We start from the raw sequence: 15,181 nt of genomic DNA, 5'->3' as shown, positions 1-15,181 counted from the left end.
GGCTGTATCTTGCTGACAAAGAGCACAGAAATGCAGCCAAAAGAACACCTACTGGTAGAAACTTCAACTTATCCCTTAAGCCACCATCCCTGTGCTGACATTTCTGGGTGATTCACAGGCCCTGCTTTTATTTCTGGCCGGTGTTGGTTTTGAGCTGATGATTTCTCTGTGGGTCCAGTGAATATTTCAACTTGTTCTATTGCTCTTCTGTGGAGCAGGGAGCTTGATCAGCCTCAGGTTTGTTGTTTTAATGTTTGTTTCCTCCTTGCTGCTTAGTGGTTACCTTGATTTGGTGTGACATCCTCAAAAGCAGAGAGCTGGAGCTGGGGAGATGCAACCCAGTATGGACACAGAGCATGGCACAGATTTAAAAATATCACTGACTGCTCTTGCCAGGGAAATACAGCTGGCAGAAGCAGAGCTGTGGACAAAAATGAAGCCAGTAAATGTGAAAAAAGTGGATTTTGTGCTAAAGCTAGCCCTTTCAAGTGTTTGTAGGTACAATATATCACCTATTGATAAAACAAAATGAAGGTGGAGAAGCTCTGTGCCAGGAATGGCATGACCATGGCACTGTGGGGATTTTGCTGATCCCTTTCACAGGACACAAACTGGAAGGTCAGAGCAGCAGTTTCACCAAATTGCACAGTTTAATTGATCCACTGGAGGAAGGCACTCCATCCCTCTGTGTACACTCTGCACCCAAGGAGCACTGCTGGGATGAATCATCATCCTGACTGCAGAAAGGGAACAACTCTTTGGATTCTTCTAGGCTCCAAATAAAGATTTGATCTTGCTGAGTGACTCTCAATCCTTTAAAATAAATAATAAAAAAAAAATCCCCAAATGGGTGTGTTCTGGCCAAAAAAAGATGTTTCTAACAAAGGACACCATTGTTTGGATTCTACTGGCAGGAACTAGTGGAGGTAGAAAAATGTCATTCACCCTTTAGAGGGTATAACTGATGCTCCACAGATCATTAGTGAGATGGATGTACCAATATATCTGCTGCTGTGAAGGTCCCAAATGCACACAGCTCTGAAAAACACGTTATGGATTCGGGACACCAGCAATTTCTAGTCCCCTTTTTTCTGCTTCCAAGGGCAGTGAGGAAATAGTTTTGCCCATGCTGAGTTTTAGGCACATATGTTTTCCCACAGCTTGATTTTATCTGAAATTCCCCATCTGTGTTGGTTTGGGTTTGTAAATAAAGGAATAACTTTCTCTGCAAGCTCTGTCTGAGTAACCTCAGATGTGTGATCCATTGAATGCCAGTAATTAAAGGCACAGATTAAATTTTAGGGAGAAAGAATACTTGTCATGTAATAAAATTCCGAATTTTGTGCAATGCTCTAAAATTTGGATCCTTATCCATATCAAGCTACCAATCATTTTGAGGTTTGCTCACCCTATTTCTCGCTTCACATAGCTCTGACAGAGATGCAAAGCACTTCTTCAATAAATTATCTTTCTGAATAATAAAAAATAATCTGGTAGAAACCTCTGAGGGATGCAGTGCGGGAGAACAAATTACTACAAGACACAGAGGGAGCTGTAAATGTAATTGTGATGGTTGTGGTGACAGTTTGCATTTCTAATATATTCACTTTACCACAGAGCTCTAACAATAGGAGTTAGTTTGCATGACCTAGCACATATTTCAGGAGAAAAAAATGGTCAGAAAAATTGCAAACCATATAGATAGCAGTGCAATGTCAGTGCTTTGCCTAATTATGTCTGGGTCTTCATTCTGATGTGTACTCTGATATACTTATGGGGCCTTTTAGAGATATTAAAGCGGGAAATAAATCTAATTTAGTTATTAGTTCAGTAAAAATGAGAAAAATAATTACTGCTGTATGGAAAAACTCCTGAGCTGCCAGGCTGCACTGCCAGAGTCAGTGTGTGATGCACTGCAACCCTGTTTGCTCTCAGCAGCTGATAACATCTTCTGGCAGCCAAGGAGGTTCCTGATCTCTCCATCTCCACCTCCAAAAGATCCCCTGGGTGTGATGGTGTTCACAGGGGTCCCAGGATGAGGGAAGAGATGAGAATGTTGATTCCATGTTCCAGAAGGCTGATTTATTATTTTATGATATAGATTACCTTAAAACTATACTAAAAGAATAGAAGAAAGGATTTCATCAGAAGGCCAGCTAAGAAAGGAATGAAATGATAACAAAAGCTTGTGACTCTCATAGAGTCCGAGTCAGCTGACTGTGATTGGCCATTAATAAGAAACAACCACATGAGACCAATCACAGATGCACCTGTTGCATTCCACAACAGCAGATAATCAATGTTTTTCTTTTTCCTCTGAGGCTTCTCAGCTTCTCAAGAGAAAAAATCCTGGCAGAGGGATTTTTCAGAAAATATCATGGCTACAGCTGGGAGTGAGTGGTAGGCAAGGCTCCTAAACCTCAGGGAAGCAGTGGGGAATGTCACTGCAATACAGGCAGGGGACTCCCCACTCCCCTTGGACTGAAATGTCTCTGTCTTGGTCTCATCATCTTCATTTTGCCTATTGTCAGGTGAAACTCTGGACATGCAATAGTGTGTTGGGATAGCTGTGGAATACTTCAGCACTTTGCAGAATGAAGCCACCATAAACAAAGCACGTGTAGGTGCATATTTAGATGTTTGGGGAATATTCTGCCAGGAACTGTGAGATTTAGAAACCATTAGTAAATCCTTTTTCTCATTTTAGTCTGATTGCAACACTATTAATTTGAAAAAGCCTATAGCTCTACTTTATTCTCAGCTTTGCAACTGTTAGTGTATAATTAATGTGGGGAATTGCAAAGTATACTCTCAGCACAGGTCATATTCCCAGCTTGTTAGGGGCTTGAGTTTGGTAACATTTTCTTTTCATTGACGAATGCTCTGTGTTTTATTAGGTCAGTGAACCATTCCAGCCTGTTTATAAATTGTTCTGCTGAGCTGCTTCCTTGTCATGCCTGAATGAGAAGTGAAGGAGGGCTCATACACACAGCTTCTCCTCTGTTGATTGTTTTTGCAGCACTGTGCTTGAGGATGACCTGCAATTTGGGCCATTTGGGCTCATTCTCCTTGCCCTGCAATTCAGGCCATTTGGGCTCATTCTCCTTGCCCTGCAATTCAGGCCATTTGGGCTCATTCTCCTTGCCCTGCTTGGTGCAGTTTGGTTCATCTTCATCTGTGCAAAAGAAAAGGGAGATTCAAGTCTCAAGGCAAGGGGAGCAGCCACAGGGTGCAGTGCTCTGGTTGATAACCCAGCTAAAAAATGAGGATCTGGTCAGGAAGTTTGGAATAGGGCTGCTGCCTGCTCTGGCACTGCACCAATCTCTTCATCACCCTGTTATTATCTGCCCCAGAAATCAGCTTGAGCTTACATGGAAATCAGTGCTGGAGAGGATTGTCTTGCCTGTGTCTTTTTGTGGATAAACAGACAACATTAATCTCCATGACCATCTGTCCTCTGGGCTTTTTAAGTGATAGATCCATTGCTCCTTTTTTAAGAGACGTTTTAAAAATATTTTTATCAAAAAAATAGATCCCCAAAATGTTGTTTCTTAAATCAATTAGTGGGCAAAAAGCACTTTTTGTCACACAGAAACTCACTGCAAAGAGAGATGCAGTAATTCAGGAATCCCTTTTCTTTTGCTTTGAGCATGCTTTTACATACAGCAGCAGATCTGGCCCATTTCTTCAGTGCATTTAAGATATAGGTAAAGAATATTAAAATTTAGATGTTCAACTCTAGTAAAATTCATGCTGTAGTCTGGGAATGTTCGGCTTATAGAATGAATAAAAAATTTAATAACACTTTTGGGCTTGTTTAGGAAATATATTCAGTTCTTAACCAGATTTATTCTTGTTCCCCTCCTGAAAAATAAATTTAGACAGATGCATGTACTCAAACCTCCTATTACAATAAATGCATCAGCTACATATATATGAAAAGATTTACATTTTAAGAAAGGCCAACTAATGGTTTTGTCACAAATCCTTACTAAGGGTGAGCAGTGAGGAGCAGTGCTCTGAGAGCACACCAAAAACCAGGTTGTGCCTGAGTCCCTGTCTCCTGGGAAGTCACAGCTCTCCCTGTTCCCCCCAGGCAGGATGCATGGATCATGTTTTGTTCAGCTGAAGAGGAAAGACAGCAGAAGCCTGATTTTTTTTTTGTTTGTTTGTTTGTTTTTTGGGGTTTTTTTGTTCATCTTCTGTTGTATTTCCTGCCCAGGGGAGGCAGATGACATCTAATATGAACCTATTCTGTTACATAGACTGGGAAATCAAGTAAAAACTGAGACCAGTGTTTCCTCTTCCAGTGTCTCCAGACTGGGCACCAACCAGGGGACAAGCCAGCCCACAAACCTTTGTACTTTTGTTGCTTTGAACAGGGAGTTACAGTTCTGTTTGCCATAAGCAGCTGCTCATTTCCTTCCAAACACCCAAATATGTTCAAGCATATTTGCTGTCCAGGAATCTTAGACAAACACTTGTTGCTTTGAAGCACATCCTTGCTGTATGAAAAGCAAGTTTGTTGTGAGTGATTTCTCCATCCATTTGGATGAGATACGTGGTCTGTTCCCTGCTTGTTTGTGTGGGAGGGTTTGCTGGACCTTTGGCTTGCAAACTGGCTGGTTTTTGATAGCTGAAGTCAATCTGGCTACTCAGTGAAGACATTGCAGAGAATATATCACACAGTGTCAAGATGACAACTCGGTGGGAGCCTGATTTGTTGAGCAGTAAAACTTCCTGCTTATGCAGCTGGCGAGGCAGTAATGCACAGAAACATTACATGGGAAGGCTGGAATGTGGGAAATCAGTGACTTTCACAATATGACATTGCCTAGCAAAAAGCTGCCTTTGAAACCCAGTGTTCACATTTCCAATTAGTTTGCCTCCAGCTCCCATGCAAGGAAAGTCCTCATGCTACCAGGAAGGGAAAAGAAAGGAGGAGGGAAGAGGAGCAAGCAGAGCTGGAGGAATGACTGTGAGTTATATTGCACGCTGTGAATTGGCTATAAATCCTGGCTTGCAGGAATTACTGAAATGGAGAAATAGTTATCTCCTAACTCTGAGATCCAATCTGCAAAGCCCCAGTGTCAGTGGGATGATTTATGTGGTACAAACTCATCAGGATTGAGCCCAACACAATGAAACAGATGCACACAGGAACTCGCTCTCAGTTTTACGTGGGGAGCAAACCCCCTGTCTCTGGCTGTGTTGTCTGGCCATGAGGCAGTGCCAGGAGAGGGGCTGAGGTCAGGCTCCAGGGGTGCCTGGTGCGCTGGGAAAGGCAGCAGGAGGATGCTGTTCTCCCTGACCTCTGTCGCTGATGAGCTCCAGAGGGAGCTGTGGCTCGCCTTTTCTCGCTCAGAGATGCGCTCGCAAGGAGCAGACAGCAGAGGGAAGGATAAATGTGTGTCCCGCGAATCCCTCTTCCTCTCCCCTGCTCTTCATTCCAACCTTTCCTAAGAAAACTCAGCTTTTATGGGATTTCATTTTTGAAGGTTGTTTGTAGAGCAGTCCTATGAAAATACACATAGTAAATAAAGGAAACCCACTGTGTTGTCTTTGCTTATAATTTTTGTAGGGATGCAGTAGATATCAGTCAGAACCCTGCTTTAAAGCCTCCTGAAAAGCACTGACATCCCAGGATTGTTAAATCTGTGTTTTTCAAAGGGGAATTCAAACCACTGCACAAACAGTTTTTCTCCAGCGCCCGAGCGTGTTTGTTGGATGCAAAGTTGATCCAGAAACATATTTTATTTTGAGGTGCTGCCAGCATTTGCGTCTTCCCTCTCAACAAGACTGATCACACTGGGAACAATCCTTCTCAAATGAGAATATGAGGCTGTAGATTGCTTATGCACAAACACACATTTCCCTGTCAGCTCTGCCACCCGTGCCCGGGTGTGGGTGTCTGCTCTGCATAATCACCAGGCACTTACTGCAGCTGGCAGCCACTCACACCTCCCTGATTTACACTTTTTGGGGGTTTGGAGTGATGTTTATTTAGATAAAAAATACAAACTTTCATGCTGAATGCCTTCCTTCACACACTCAGGAGGAAAAGGAGAACGAGCCTGAATAGAAAAGATGAGGTGCCACCACCGTGTCCTGCTCGTTTTTGGCTGTCATGCCGACAGTATTAGAAATTCCAAACTGTACAGAGATGAAAATACAATTCATAAGGCAGAAATTCCAAATTGTACAGGGATGAAACCAAAAATCATAAGGCAGAAATTCCAAACTGTACAGGGATAAAAATGAAAACCCTAAGCCGTGCTTCTATGTGTTTAAAATAAACCAATAGCCTGTTTGGGTTCAGTTCAAAAATAACCTCTTTGATGGGTTGTGTGGCTTTTAGTTTTTATTATCTCCTTCAATTGAGAACCTGAAGCTGCCAAAATTAAATAGAAGCTTTTTTTTTTTTTTTTTTTTCTCTGTCCCTGCAGGTGAGATATTAAGAAGGAAAGAGAAACGTCTAAAAGCAGTGGAAACAATATCAATGTATCAAACACTGACAACATTGAATTAACTGCCAATTTATCTGCCTTAGTATTAAGTTTACTCACTCTATCTTGATAGGTTTTATTAGTCAGGTAATAATCCACCCCAAATTTCTAAGATTATAGACTGAGTATATATAAGTACATAATAAAGCATTTTTGCTGTCAGAAGTGTTTGAAACTGTACTCGATGTGTAAAAGTACATGAAAACACAGCAATTTCATATTCAGAGTGCAAAGAACAATTAGAATAATGATAAAATCCTTCAAAAGGTTTTTTTGTTTTTTCTCAGAATTGTCACATTCATCACTGTGGCTAAGCCACCTGTACGTTTCTCAGGTGAGGTCACCTGGCAGCTACAGGGGACACCACTGAGCTGTGATTTGGGCCACAGGTTCACCTTTAGCAGCCTCTCTGACATTGTCCTGCTGATTTGGAAAAGGGAGATAATGCAGTGTTAAACTTCCAGTAAACTTCACAACTGATCACAGCTTTGCTGTCATGATATGTGCATTTTTTCCCCTCACACTTTGTGTGGATTTTACAACTCTGCAAGCTGAAATGTCCTGTGAAATTCAGGGCTCAGCTACCTTGCATGGAGTCCTTCAAACTTGACAGAAAAGATGTTTAAATCCAGAAAAAAACCTTCTGTAAAGCAGAAATTTACTGGTTTTTCCTGATTTCTTCTTGCCATACCCTTCCCAGGAAGGCCAGCAGAAGCCCTGCACAAAAATTCCCAGCTGGATTTCTGAGCACTCAGACATACAGCCCATGGGGCTGCCTCACCTCTGCACAGTCAGCTGCCCCAGGTGGCCTCAGGATTATCAAAATTAACCTGATTGATGTATAAATACTGATATGTTTACTGCTAGTGACACTGCAGAATGAGCAGCATGATACTCAGCTCTATTTGGAATTTCAAATGGATATTATGGTAGATTTTACAAGCAGTTTTTAATATAGTTTTTACATGTTTTATTTAAGAAAAAAAGTGAATTCTTCATGCTAGGGACTTATTCTCTACTTTTTCATTTGTCTGTGTATAGTTAGGAACATGTGCCTGTGTTCACACTTTAGCCTTTCAGTGTATGCCACGTATTCTATCTAGTCCTCCAATCTAGTCCATACCTGATGAAAAATGACATGAAATCATGCCTGAAAAGGGGGTGAGATGTGTTTATGGGACAGAGAGCAGCCCCCCACTGCTGGGAGCACTGGTTTTCTGCATTTTGTGGGGAGGGAAGTTGGCAAAGGTCAGCTGAGACTGATTTCTGCTGTGCCCTGTGGGCTTCTGCTCCGAGGGAGCTGCAAAATCTGGAACCTCTGACAGAGGAGGTTGTTCTAGAGAAGTTATTCTAGAGGTTATTGCTAGAGAAGTTATTCTATATAACAATAAGAAGACATACAGCTCTAAGAGAAACTGCTTGTTACGAAATCTTGATAATTAACTGCTTCTTTTGATGGATCTTTATACTTGTCCCATGTCCTCTTGATTTTAGGCAAGAAAAAAGAAACACTGCTCAACATTTTTCACCAATTAGCAGTCAATGGCCAGTAAGAATCAGCAAAAAGTAGTGTTTTCTTTCCACTTAATTATGTTGCTCTTCATTCATCACATTCACAGGCCCTTTATTTGAGTTGTTATAACACTAGACTAAATAAACCAGACTAAATAGCAGTTACTGAAGTAGAATGAAGGCTTGGATCACACAGAACAAAATTGTTTTCATCACCTCAAAAAAAAAAATTTTTGCAAAAGATTATAGCAAGACGGACAACAAAACCTCAGAAACTTCTGGAAAGTGGAGAGGAGCCTGCTGTGAGTTGGTGGAGTTTGGAGGAGCGCTTTGCTGGGCTGCAATCATCACCAGCACGCTTCCCTTTGATCTGCCTGGAGATGCGGCAGGGTGTTTAGAGCTGGAAACAGCACTTCTCTAATGTTCCCTAACCTCAAAAACAGGATGCCAAACATAAGGTTTTTTTTTCCTCCCTTTTTTCTCCCTCCAGCACATTCCTGCCAGAACAGACTATTCAGTCGTGCACTGTGCGCCTCGACCCTCTCTGCTGAAGGAGGGGAGAGCTGCAGCGTGGGGAATCAGAGGGCTTTTGTTGCTGCAGGGAATTTTTTACTGTTTTTTTTTTTTTTTCCTTTTTCCCCTCTGTGTGTGAGAGACATAAAATGCTCTGGAAATGTACAGATTCTTCCTGCCAAGAATGGTTGTTTTCACAGCTCCCCTCTTGCCAATTTCAAACTGATTAAGAAGTAATAAAGGAAAAAAAAAAAAAAAAGCTTTCGCATACATATCCTAAACCCCCTGGCTGACAGATATTGTTGAGCAATTGAGTCTGTAAAAGTGCCAAAATAACCTATTTCCCCAGAAGAATCGAAGAATCAAATATTAATGCTGATGGTAGTGTGAAAAAAGGGAGTTTTCAGTGACAAGAACAAATTCAAGGATAAAGGGCTGTTAACCAATTACCTTAATTAAGCTGGAACTATGACTTTCTAATATTTTTAAGGATCTTAGTCAGGTTCTTGGCCTTTGGCCCTGATTTTTTCCCCCAAAAAAGTCTTTCATGCAAAATAATTAATTAATCTCCAAATATGAATGTTCCTCATTTTGAATGCATGAAATATTTAGAGAGGATTCCAGCAAAATGTTCTCCTCCCTACTTTGACTTGACTTATTCTAATTAACAAGTTGGTTTTGGCTATATTATGGGCTCTGATGGAAATACAGGTGATCACAGCACAAATACAGGCTAAATGTTCTGTGGAACAGGCACAAAAGGGAGAAAAGGTGTTTAGGAGTCAGAGAACTGAAAGGGAAATGTGTGAGACTCACTTTTCTGGCACCTCCTTCCAGTGTAGCCCTGGGCACAGGAGCAGACATTGGTCCGGACACAGCGGCCACCATTCTTACAGGGGGGGATGCAAACAGCTGGGGAGAGGAAAGGAAATGTTCTGAGCACCCAGCTCACCTGGGGTCAGCCCTGTCACAGCACAGGCTCCTCATTTGGGTGCCTCTGTTGGGAGGGCAGCTCACAGAGGTGTTTTTTGGGAAGGTGTCTCCCCAAAGGGTGATTTGGGCTGTTGCCTGGGTGGAGACCCTGACTCTGTGTTGTTTGTGGCACAAACGTAGGACGTGATTCCCAGCACCTGAGGGTCTCTTAGATATTTAAGTGGTCAGAGTATTCCCAATGGTTTCAGATTTTGAAGTCTCTGTCACCTCCTCAAGGGCTTCTCCCCATGAAATACAGATCAGCGTTGGACATTTGCTAACTTGGCCTTGGTGCTGTTTCTCCTCCCTTTCTCAAAGACGCAGAAGGAAGGGCATTGTTGTCCTTCAGCATCCATCCATTATATCCTGCCATCAATTTCAGATCCCATGAATGTGGATATTTATTTTCAAATTTTAGCTCTGTCTAAACCACAACACTTGAGAGCAAAAATTTCAAATCACCTAGATGCTGAAAATCACCTTTTGTGTTCAAGAGCAAGACATCAAGTTACAGCCTATAATTTTCACTCTCCCCTTCACCCCCAACATCATTAAAAAAAAGTTTCCAGCAAGCTCTATTTGCAATTAGATTTTTCTGTGTGAATCATTCACTTGCAAAAATATACATCAGGACCACATGAATCTAGGAATATGGGAAACAAAAGAGAGTAAGAGCAAAGAACTTAAATGTTGAAGTAGTTTTGATAATAAGGGTGCGTTTATATTCCCAGATTCAGGAGTTACTAGATCCATATTAAAAAAGAGAATTCTTCAATCCATATTGAAAAAAAGAGCACAGGGGTGGTCCAGCTGCTTGGGCCCTAAGTTCCCTTCCTTGTATGAGATACTGGGTCATTAAAGGATTAATTAATTTGCCTTCTGCAGCAGAGAGTGAGTGAGAAGCCCAGGACACTGTCAGCCTCAGTTTAGAGCTGGGACAGGGATTCAAAATCAGCTCCTGCTCCATCAGAGCAATATTGGATCACATTTTTACTGATGTGATGAAGTCCTCCAGAAGTTTCCCACCCACAGCACTTTAGGGTGGTCAAGTAGGTGACATTGTGATCCCCATTTGAAGGTAAATTATCACCTGGCTCTGAAACCAGTACAGTGCACACCGCAGGGTACCAAAATGAACAAAGCACTGCCATGCTTTCTCATTTAATTGAATAGTTGCTAATTAATGATATCACTGTTTTAGAGTAATTACTTAGTTACTATTAATGGCATCACCAATAAGTTCTTACTTCTTCCCAATACCATCAGGAACAATAAAAAGTGGATTTATAGCAGACTATAACAACAAGGGAGTACAAGTAGATATGACAAGGAGAGTCTCTGGATATATTTCATGTGGGGGCAGGTAATGTTATGGGTATATTTATATTTAGAGCCTGGGCCCTTTATCAAGATGATAAATGAAATTTTCTTACCTCTCTGGCACTGTGGCCCATAGAAACCAGAAGGACAGGAGCACGTGTTTGGCCGTACACAGACTCCTCCATTCAGGCACACAGGGTTGCACACAGCTGGGTGGGAACACAAGATAACTTCGTGAATCTCTGATAATGCTGGACTTTTCAGAACAGGCACTATTTCACTGCTGCACTTGCCATTAAAGTGAATATTTCTAGTGAAAAGTTTAATGCAACCCTTGCAGATCAGTTGTGCAGCAGCACTTATTCATGGTCGACACAGTGGGAGCATTTCAGAGGTGTTTTAGCATAGCTTGGGAGATGAAATAGCCTATAATTTAATGTAATAATTTAATTTATTTCGGATGTATTCTTTTATTCGCACAGTTCATTTATTTCCATTCCAGTATTCTCACCAAGCATGATCCCAAGGCAGTAAATGTAGTCAAATAAAATACACCCTGGATAACCTGGAGATGAGATATTAATTGTTTGCTGCTTTGTCTGCGTTCAGCAGAGCATTGTGGCATTTCCATGGACTTGAATAGGTGTGCACCAAAAAATCTGTTTGTTCTGCCTCATTTAAATGCCAGTTCCCACAACACATTGGCTCATTCATCACCAACAAAGCCACTGGCTGAGCCCCCTTTGCCTCTTTATGTATCTGTTATTACTCTAGATGATACAACAGGCATTGGGAATTAAAAGCTGTCTTGCATATTTCTATGTGGCAAGTACCAGACTGTTAAAAACAAAACTATTAGAATTTCAAATTGATTTAGATGGGAACTCAGTATGTGAAGAATAAGGAATCTGATAAAGTTTTCATTGTAAAGCAGAGTGACACTTTAAACCAGCCTTTTCCTTTCTGTTCCCTTTGTCTTTCAGTATCTTACAGGATAGCCTATTGAAAATATAAATGCATTTAAGCTTAAATAAATTAGGGGTCACTAAAATGTTTCAGATGAACTAAAGAAGAAATAAAATGTCAATTTGGAAAGAGAAAAAAAAAGTGAAATTGTAGTCTAGATGAGGGGTTTTTCTGACAAAGGAACGGTAACTTAAGGAGTCAAAATGGATTTAATTCATTGCTTAAGAGGAATTTGGTTTAGCCATGTCATTGTCCTGGTTACTTCATAGGTGTCCATAATCCTGTCAGTCTGTCAGTGTTCATATTTCCAGGATGAAGTCCTCTTTATTTAAATTTTTTTTTAAATTTTATACCTGTATTCTTCCTGACATTCCTTTTATAACACTTGAGGTGGGAAACCCCAGCAGTGCCCACAAAATATTCTGTGCAGTGCACTCAAGACTGTGCCAGAGAGGGGAGTCTGGCAGCCTTTCACCAAAGCTGTCAGCAGACAAAAAAAATCCTGCTGCTGTTATTCTGGTCTGGAAGTTACTGCTACTGTTGCTTGTTGTCTGCCCTTCTCTTGGAACAACTCTGTTTAAAGCCACCCCAAAATAAAATTGCAGAACTCCTTGAGAAGAAAAAGCAGAGCTAGTGGGAACCAGAGCAGCAGTGACAATCCCAGTCATTTCCTGTGGATCACAGCTGGGCTAATTGATGTTCCCTCAGTAGGGCTGTCATTTTAACACTTACAGGAAGAGCAATCTCCAGGAGATGGAGGTTAAAATGACATCTCTCACCTTCCAGGAAAGGTAATGCAGGCTGAAGGTGTCTCAGCCATTTAATATTCACCGTGGCAGAGGCAGACTGCCTCTGGAGCCTTCAGGTCTGGCACTGATTCAGGGAGTTCTCATCTTTTAATATTTCACTATTTTGCATGCCTTGTCCCAGGTGAGTGCTGCAGTTTCTGTGCCTTTGGAGAAAATCCACCCCAGCTTTTAGGACTTTGATCCTGAGAGGGGGGCTCTGAGCTGTGTCTGTTTAAAACTTTGAGAAATAAGTCTCTAATTCCAGTCCACACCTTGTCATTTTGGGTGGAGGTGGCTTTTTGCTGAGCTGCCCCACTCGTGTGGATGCTTTCTGTAGGTGCTCTGTGAGTGAGAGATGCAGGCAGGAGGAGCAGTGTGAATTCTGGCAGCACAGCGTGATAAGATTCCGTGCTCCAGAATCACACAAGTTAAAAAGCTGCAAAAAGATTCTGTTTGTAAGTTCCCTGAGATTTAAGTAAGCATTTAAACTCAGGAATAACTTACATAAACATCTAAACTTATGAACAGTTATGTAAACTCAAGCTTCTCTGAAGTTTTGCCCTGTACTTGGTCTCCTCTTCTTAAGATTTCATTCTTACTTGGTCTCCTCTTTTTAGGCTTTAATTCTTTAAGCAGCAATTCCCAGTCTGGGCACCGAGCTGTGGGGAAGTGTCAGGGATTTTTTTGCACTTTTGGGCAGAGGATGAGGCCCTGCCAAGCACTCACCTGTGTCACAGGAGGGGCTGCTCCAGCCCTGCCTGCACTGGCACTCGTCTGGTGACACACACACCCCCCCGTTGTGACAGTGCCTGCTGCACACCGCTGCAAAACACACCAAAAACCAAAATATCTCATCACCAACACCACTGCACATCCTAAAGCTGCCCTATCACAGCCAATAACTGATAGTGTTAGTCCTGGAGATAAACTAAATGTTTGCTTTCTCCCTTTCCTTGATTTGCTTTCTCTATGAGAAAAGATTTTGAAAAATCTTTTGAAAATATTTTAAAAAATATAATTTTGAAAAATCAAAATATCTCATCACCAACACCTCAGCAGATCCTAAATCTGCCCTATTACAGCCAATAACTGATAGTATTAGTCCTGGAGATAAACTAAAGGTTTCCTTGATTTGCTTTCTCCCTTTCCTTGATTTGCTTTCTCTATGAGAAGCCACACAACTGAAATCCTTTGCTTTTTAAATATTCCAGCTACTCGGTTTCATAGATAAAATTATATTCCTCTCAAGGGCAGCCTGATATTTAAATAAGCAAGGAGGTCTGTAATGATGGAAGTGCATGTGTTTTGCTGATAGAGAAGGGTTTGAAGGCTGATTTTCAGATAAATTCTGCATTGAATCTCTTTTTAAACTTGTATTGCAGAGTAGCATTACTCTTAATAGGTATGGTTGCTCTTTTGTGTTCTCAAAATTAGCATTACTGCGTTCACTCACAATCTTAAATTTCCTAAATATTACTATAAATAACATGCACTTTTTTTCTTCCTTTTTTGTTTGTTTTTCCAGAAGCAATTTTACGTAGAAAATGTTGATTTAGATGTGCATATTTTTACATAATACAGCAATGCTTCTGGTAAATATATGCTCTGCAATAGCTACTGTATTACTTGAATCCTTTGTATTCAAGAAACATTTTAAGGGAAAATATAGGGGGAAAAAAGAAAAGAAGGTTTTTTGGTGGTTATCTTTTTTTTTTTTTTTTTCTCTTGTAATTTTCTGCTAATTGAAACATGTGATGAGGAAAGCCTGAGTGAGTTCATACATGCCTGTTTCACACCGAGGCCCTACGAATCCATAAGCACAAGAACAGGTGTTGTGAGGCAGGCAAGTTCCTCCATGCTCACACGGGGGCTCACACTGAGCTGCAAGAGGGAAAAAAACACAGTTCAAACATGAAATTCTCCGTGGCTGTGAGCACCTCACAGGTTACTCCTTTCCCCACCCCATTTTATTAATCCAGTGAGCCATTTGACTGAGGAAAACACTGCAGGACAGCAGCAGCTACCCCATTAGCGGCACAGCACTAATGAGCAGCTGTATGGAGTCTGCAAGGGAATGGTTTCAACATAATCATGTTCAATTTCTGAGCAGGCACGTTTTTAAGGACATGTTTTGAAGGCTAGTGATGGATGAAGCACAAAGCAGTCACAACTCAAGACCTTGCCCATCCCTCTCTAGAAATTTGCCTTGTGGATGGTCAGTAAGCCTTAACAGGTGTCAGAACTCACAATAAGGCAGAGATTGTTTCTTCCTCATAGAAAAGACTTGTGAGTGGATTTGTCAGCAAAATGGCAAACATTTAAGCAAAAAAAGTTAATATTTAAGGAACAGCATGAGCTCTGCAGACAAAGCAGCAAGTTAGGTAAAGATTTCTTGACTTACTGTAATTCTGTGAAATGAAGAGGATGAGTGTGGAAAGGATGAGTGTGAAAAGCCTGAAACAGGCTATTTGCTGAAGGCATGCTTGTTTTTCAAATGTTGATAATTTTGAATCTAAAAACTTTATTGTACAGGGAGCCTGGAGATTTTGGACCCTTAAATCTAAGATCTAAGGCAGGTACCTGAGAATTCTTTTGTAACCCTCT

The 15,181-nt window shown here is 41.2% G+C and overlaps 1 protein-coding gene across 1 annotated transcript in view; it reads right to left on the bottom strand.

Annotated features, from left to right (window-relative positions):
• The window catches only part of LOC134420958 (von Willebrand factor D and EGF domain-containing protein-like), a 173,135-nt gene that overhangs the window by 14,454 nt on the left and 143,500 nt on the right, over positions 1–15,181 (bottom strand). The window contains exons 22-25 of the mRNA XM_063161349.1: positions 14,363–14,458; positions 13,304–13,399; positions 10,937–11,032; positions 9,348–9,443 (exon numbers count right to left, since the gene is read on the bottom strand). Coding sequence (XP_063017419.1) covers positions 9,348–9,443; positions 10,937–11,032; positions 13,304–13,399; positions 14,363–14,458 — 384 coding nt within the window. The remainder of the gene's footprint in view (positions 1–9,347; positions 9,444–10,936; positions 11,033–13,303; positions 13,400–14,362; positions 14,459–15,181) is intronic.

This window comes from Melospiza melodia, chromosome 8 (assembly GCF_035770615.1).
Source record: "Melospiza melodia melodia isolate bMelMel2 chromosome 8, bMelMel2.pri, whole genome shotgun sequence".
Taxonomy (NCBI): Eukaryota; Metazoa; Chordata; class Aves; order Passeriformes; family Passerellidae; genus Melospiza; species Melospiza melodia.
The sequence above is the reverse complement of the archived record's forward strand: the minus strand, read 5'-3'. Positions and strand labels throughout refer to the sequence as shown.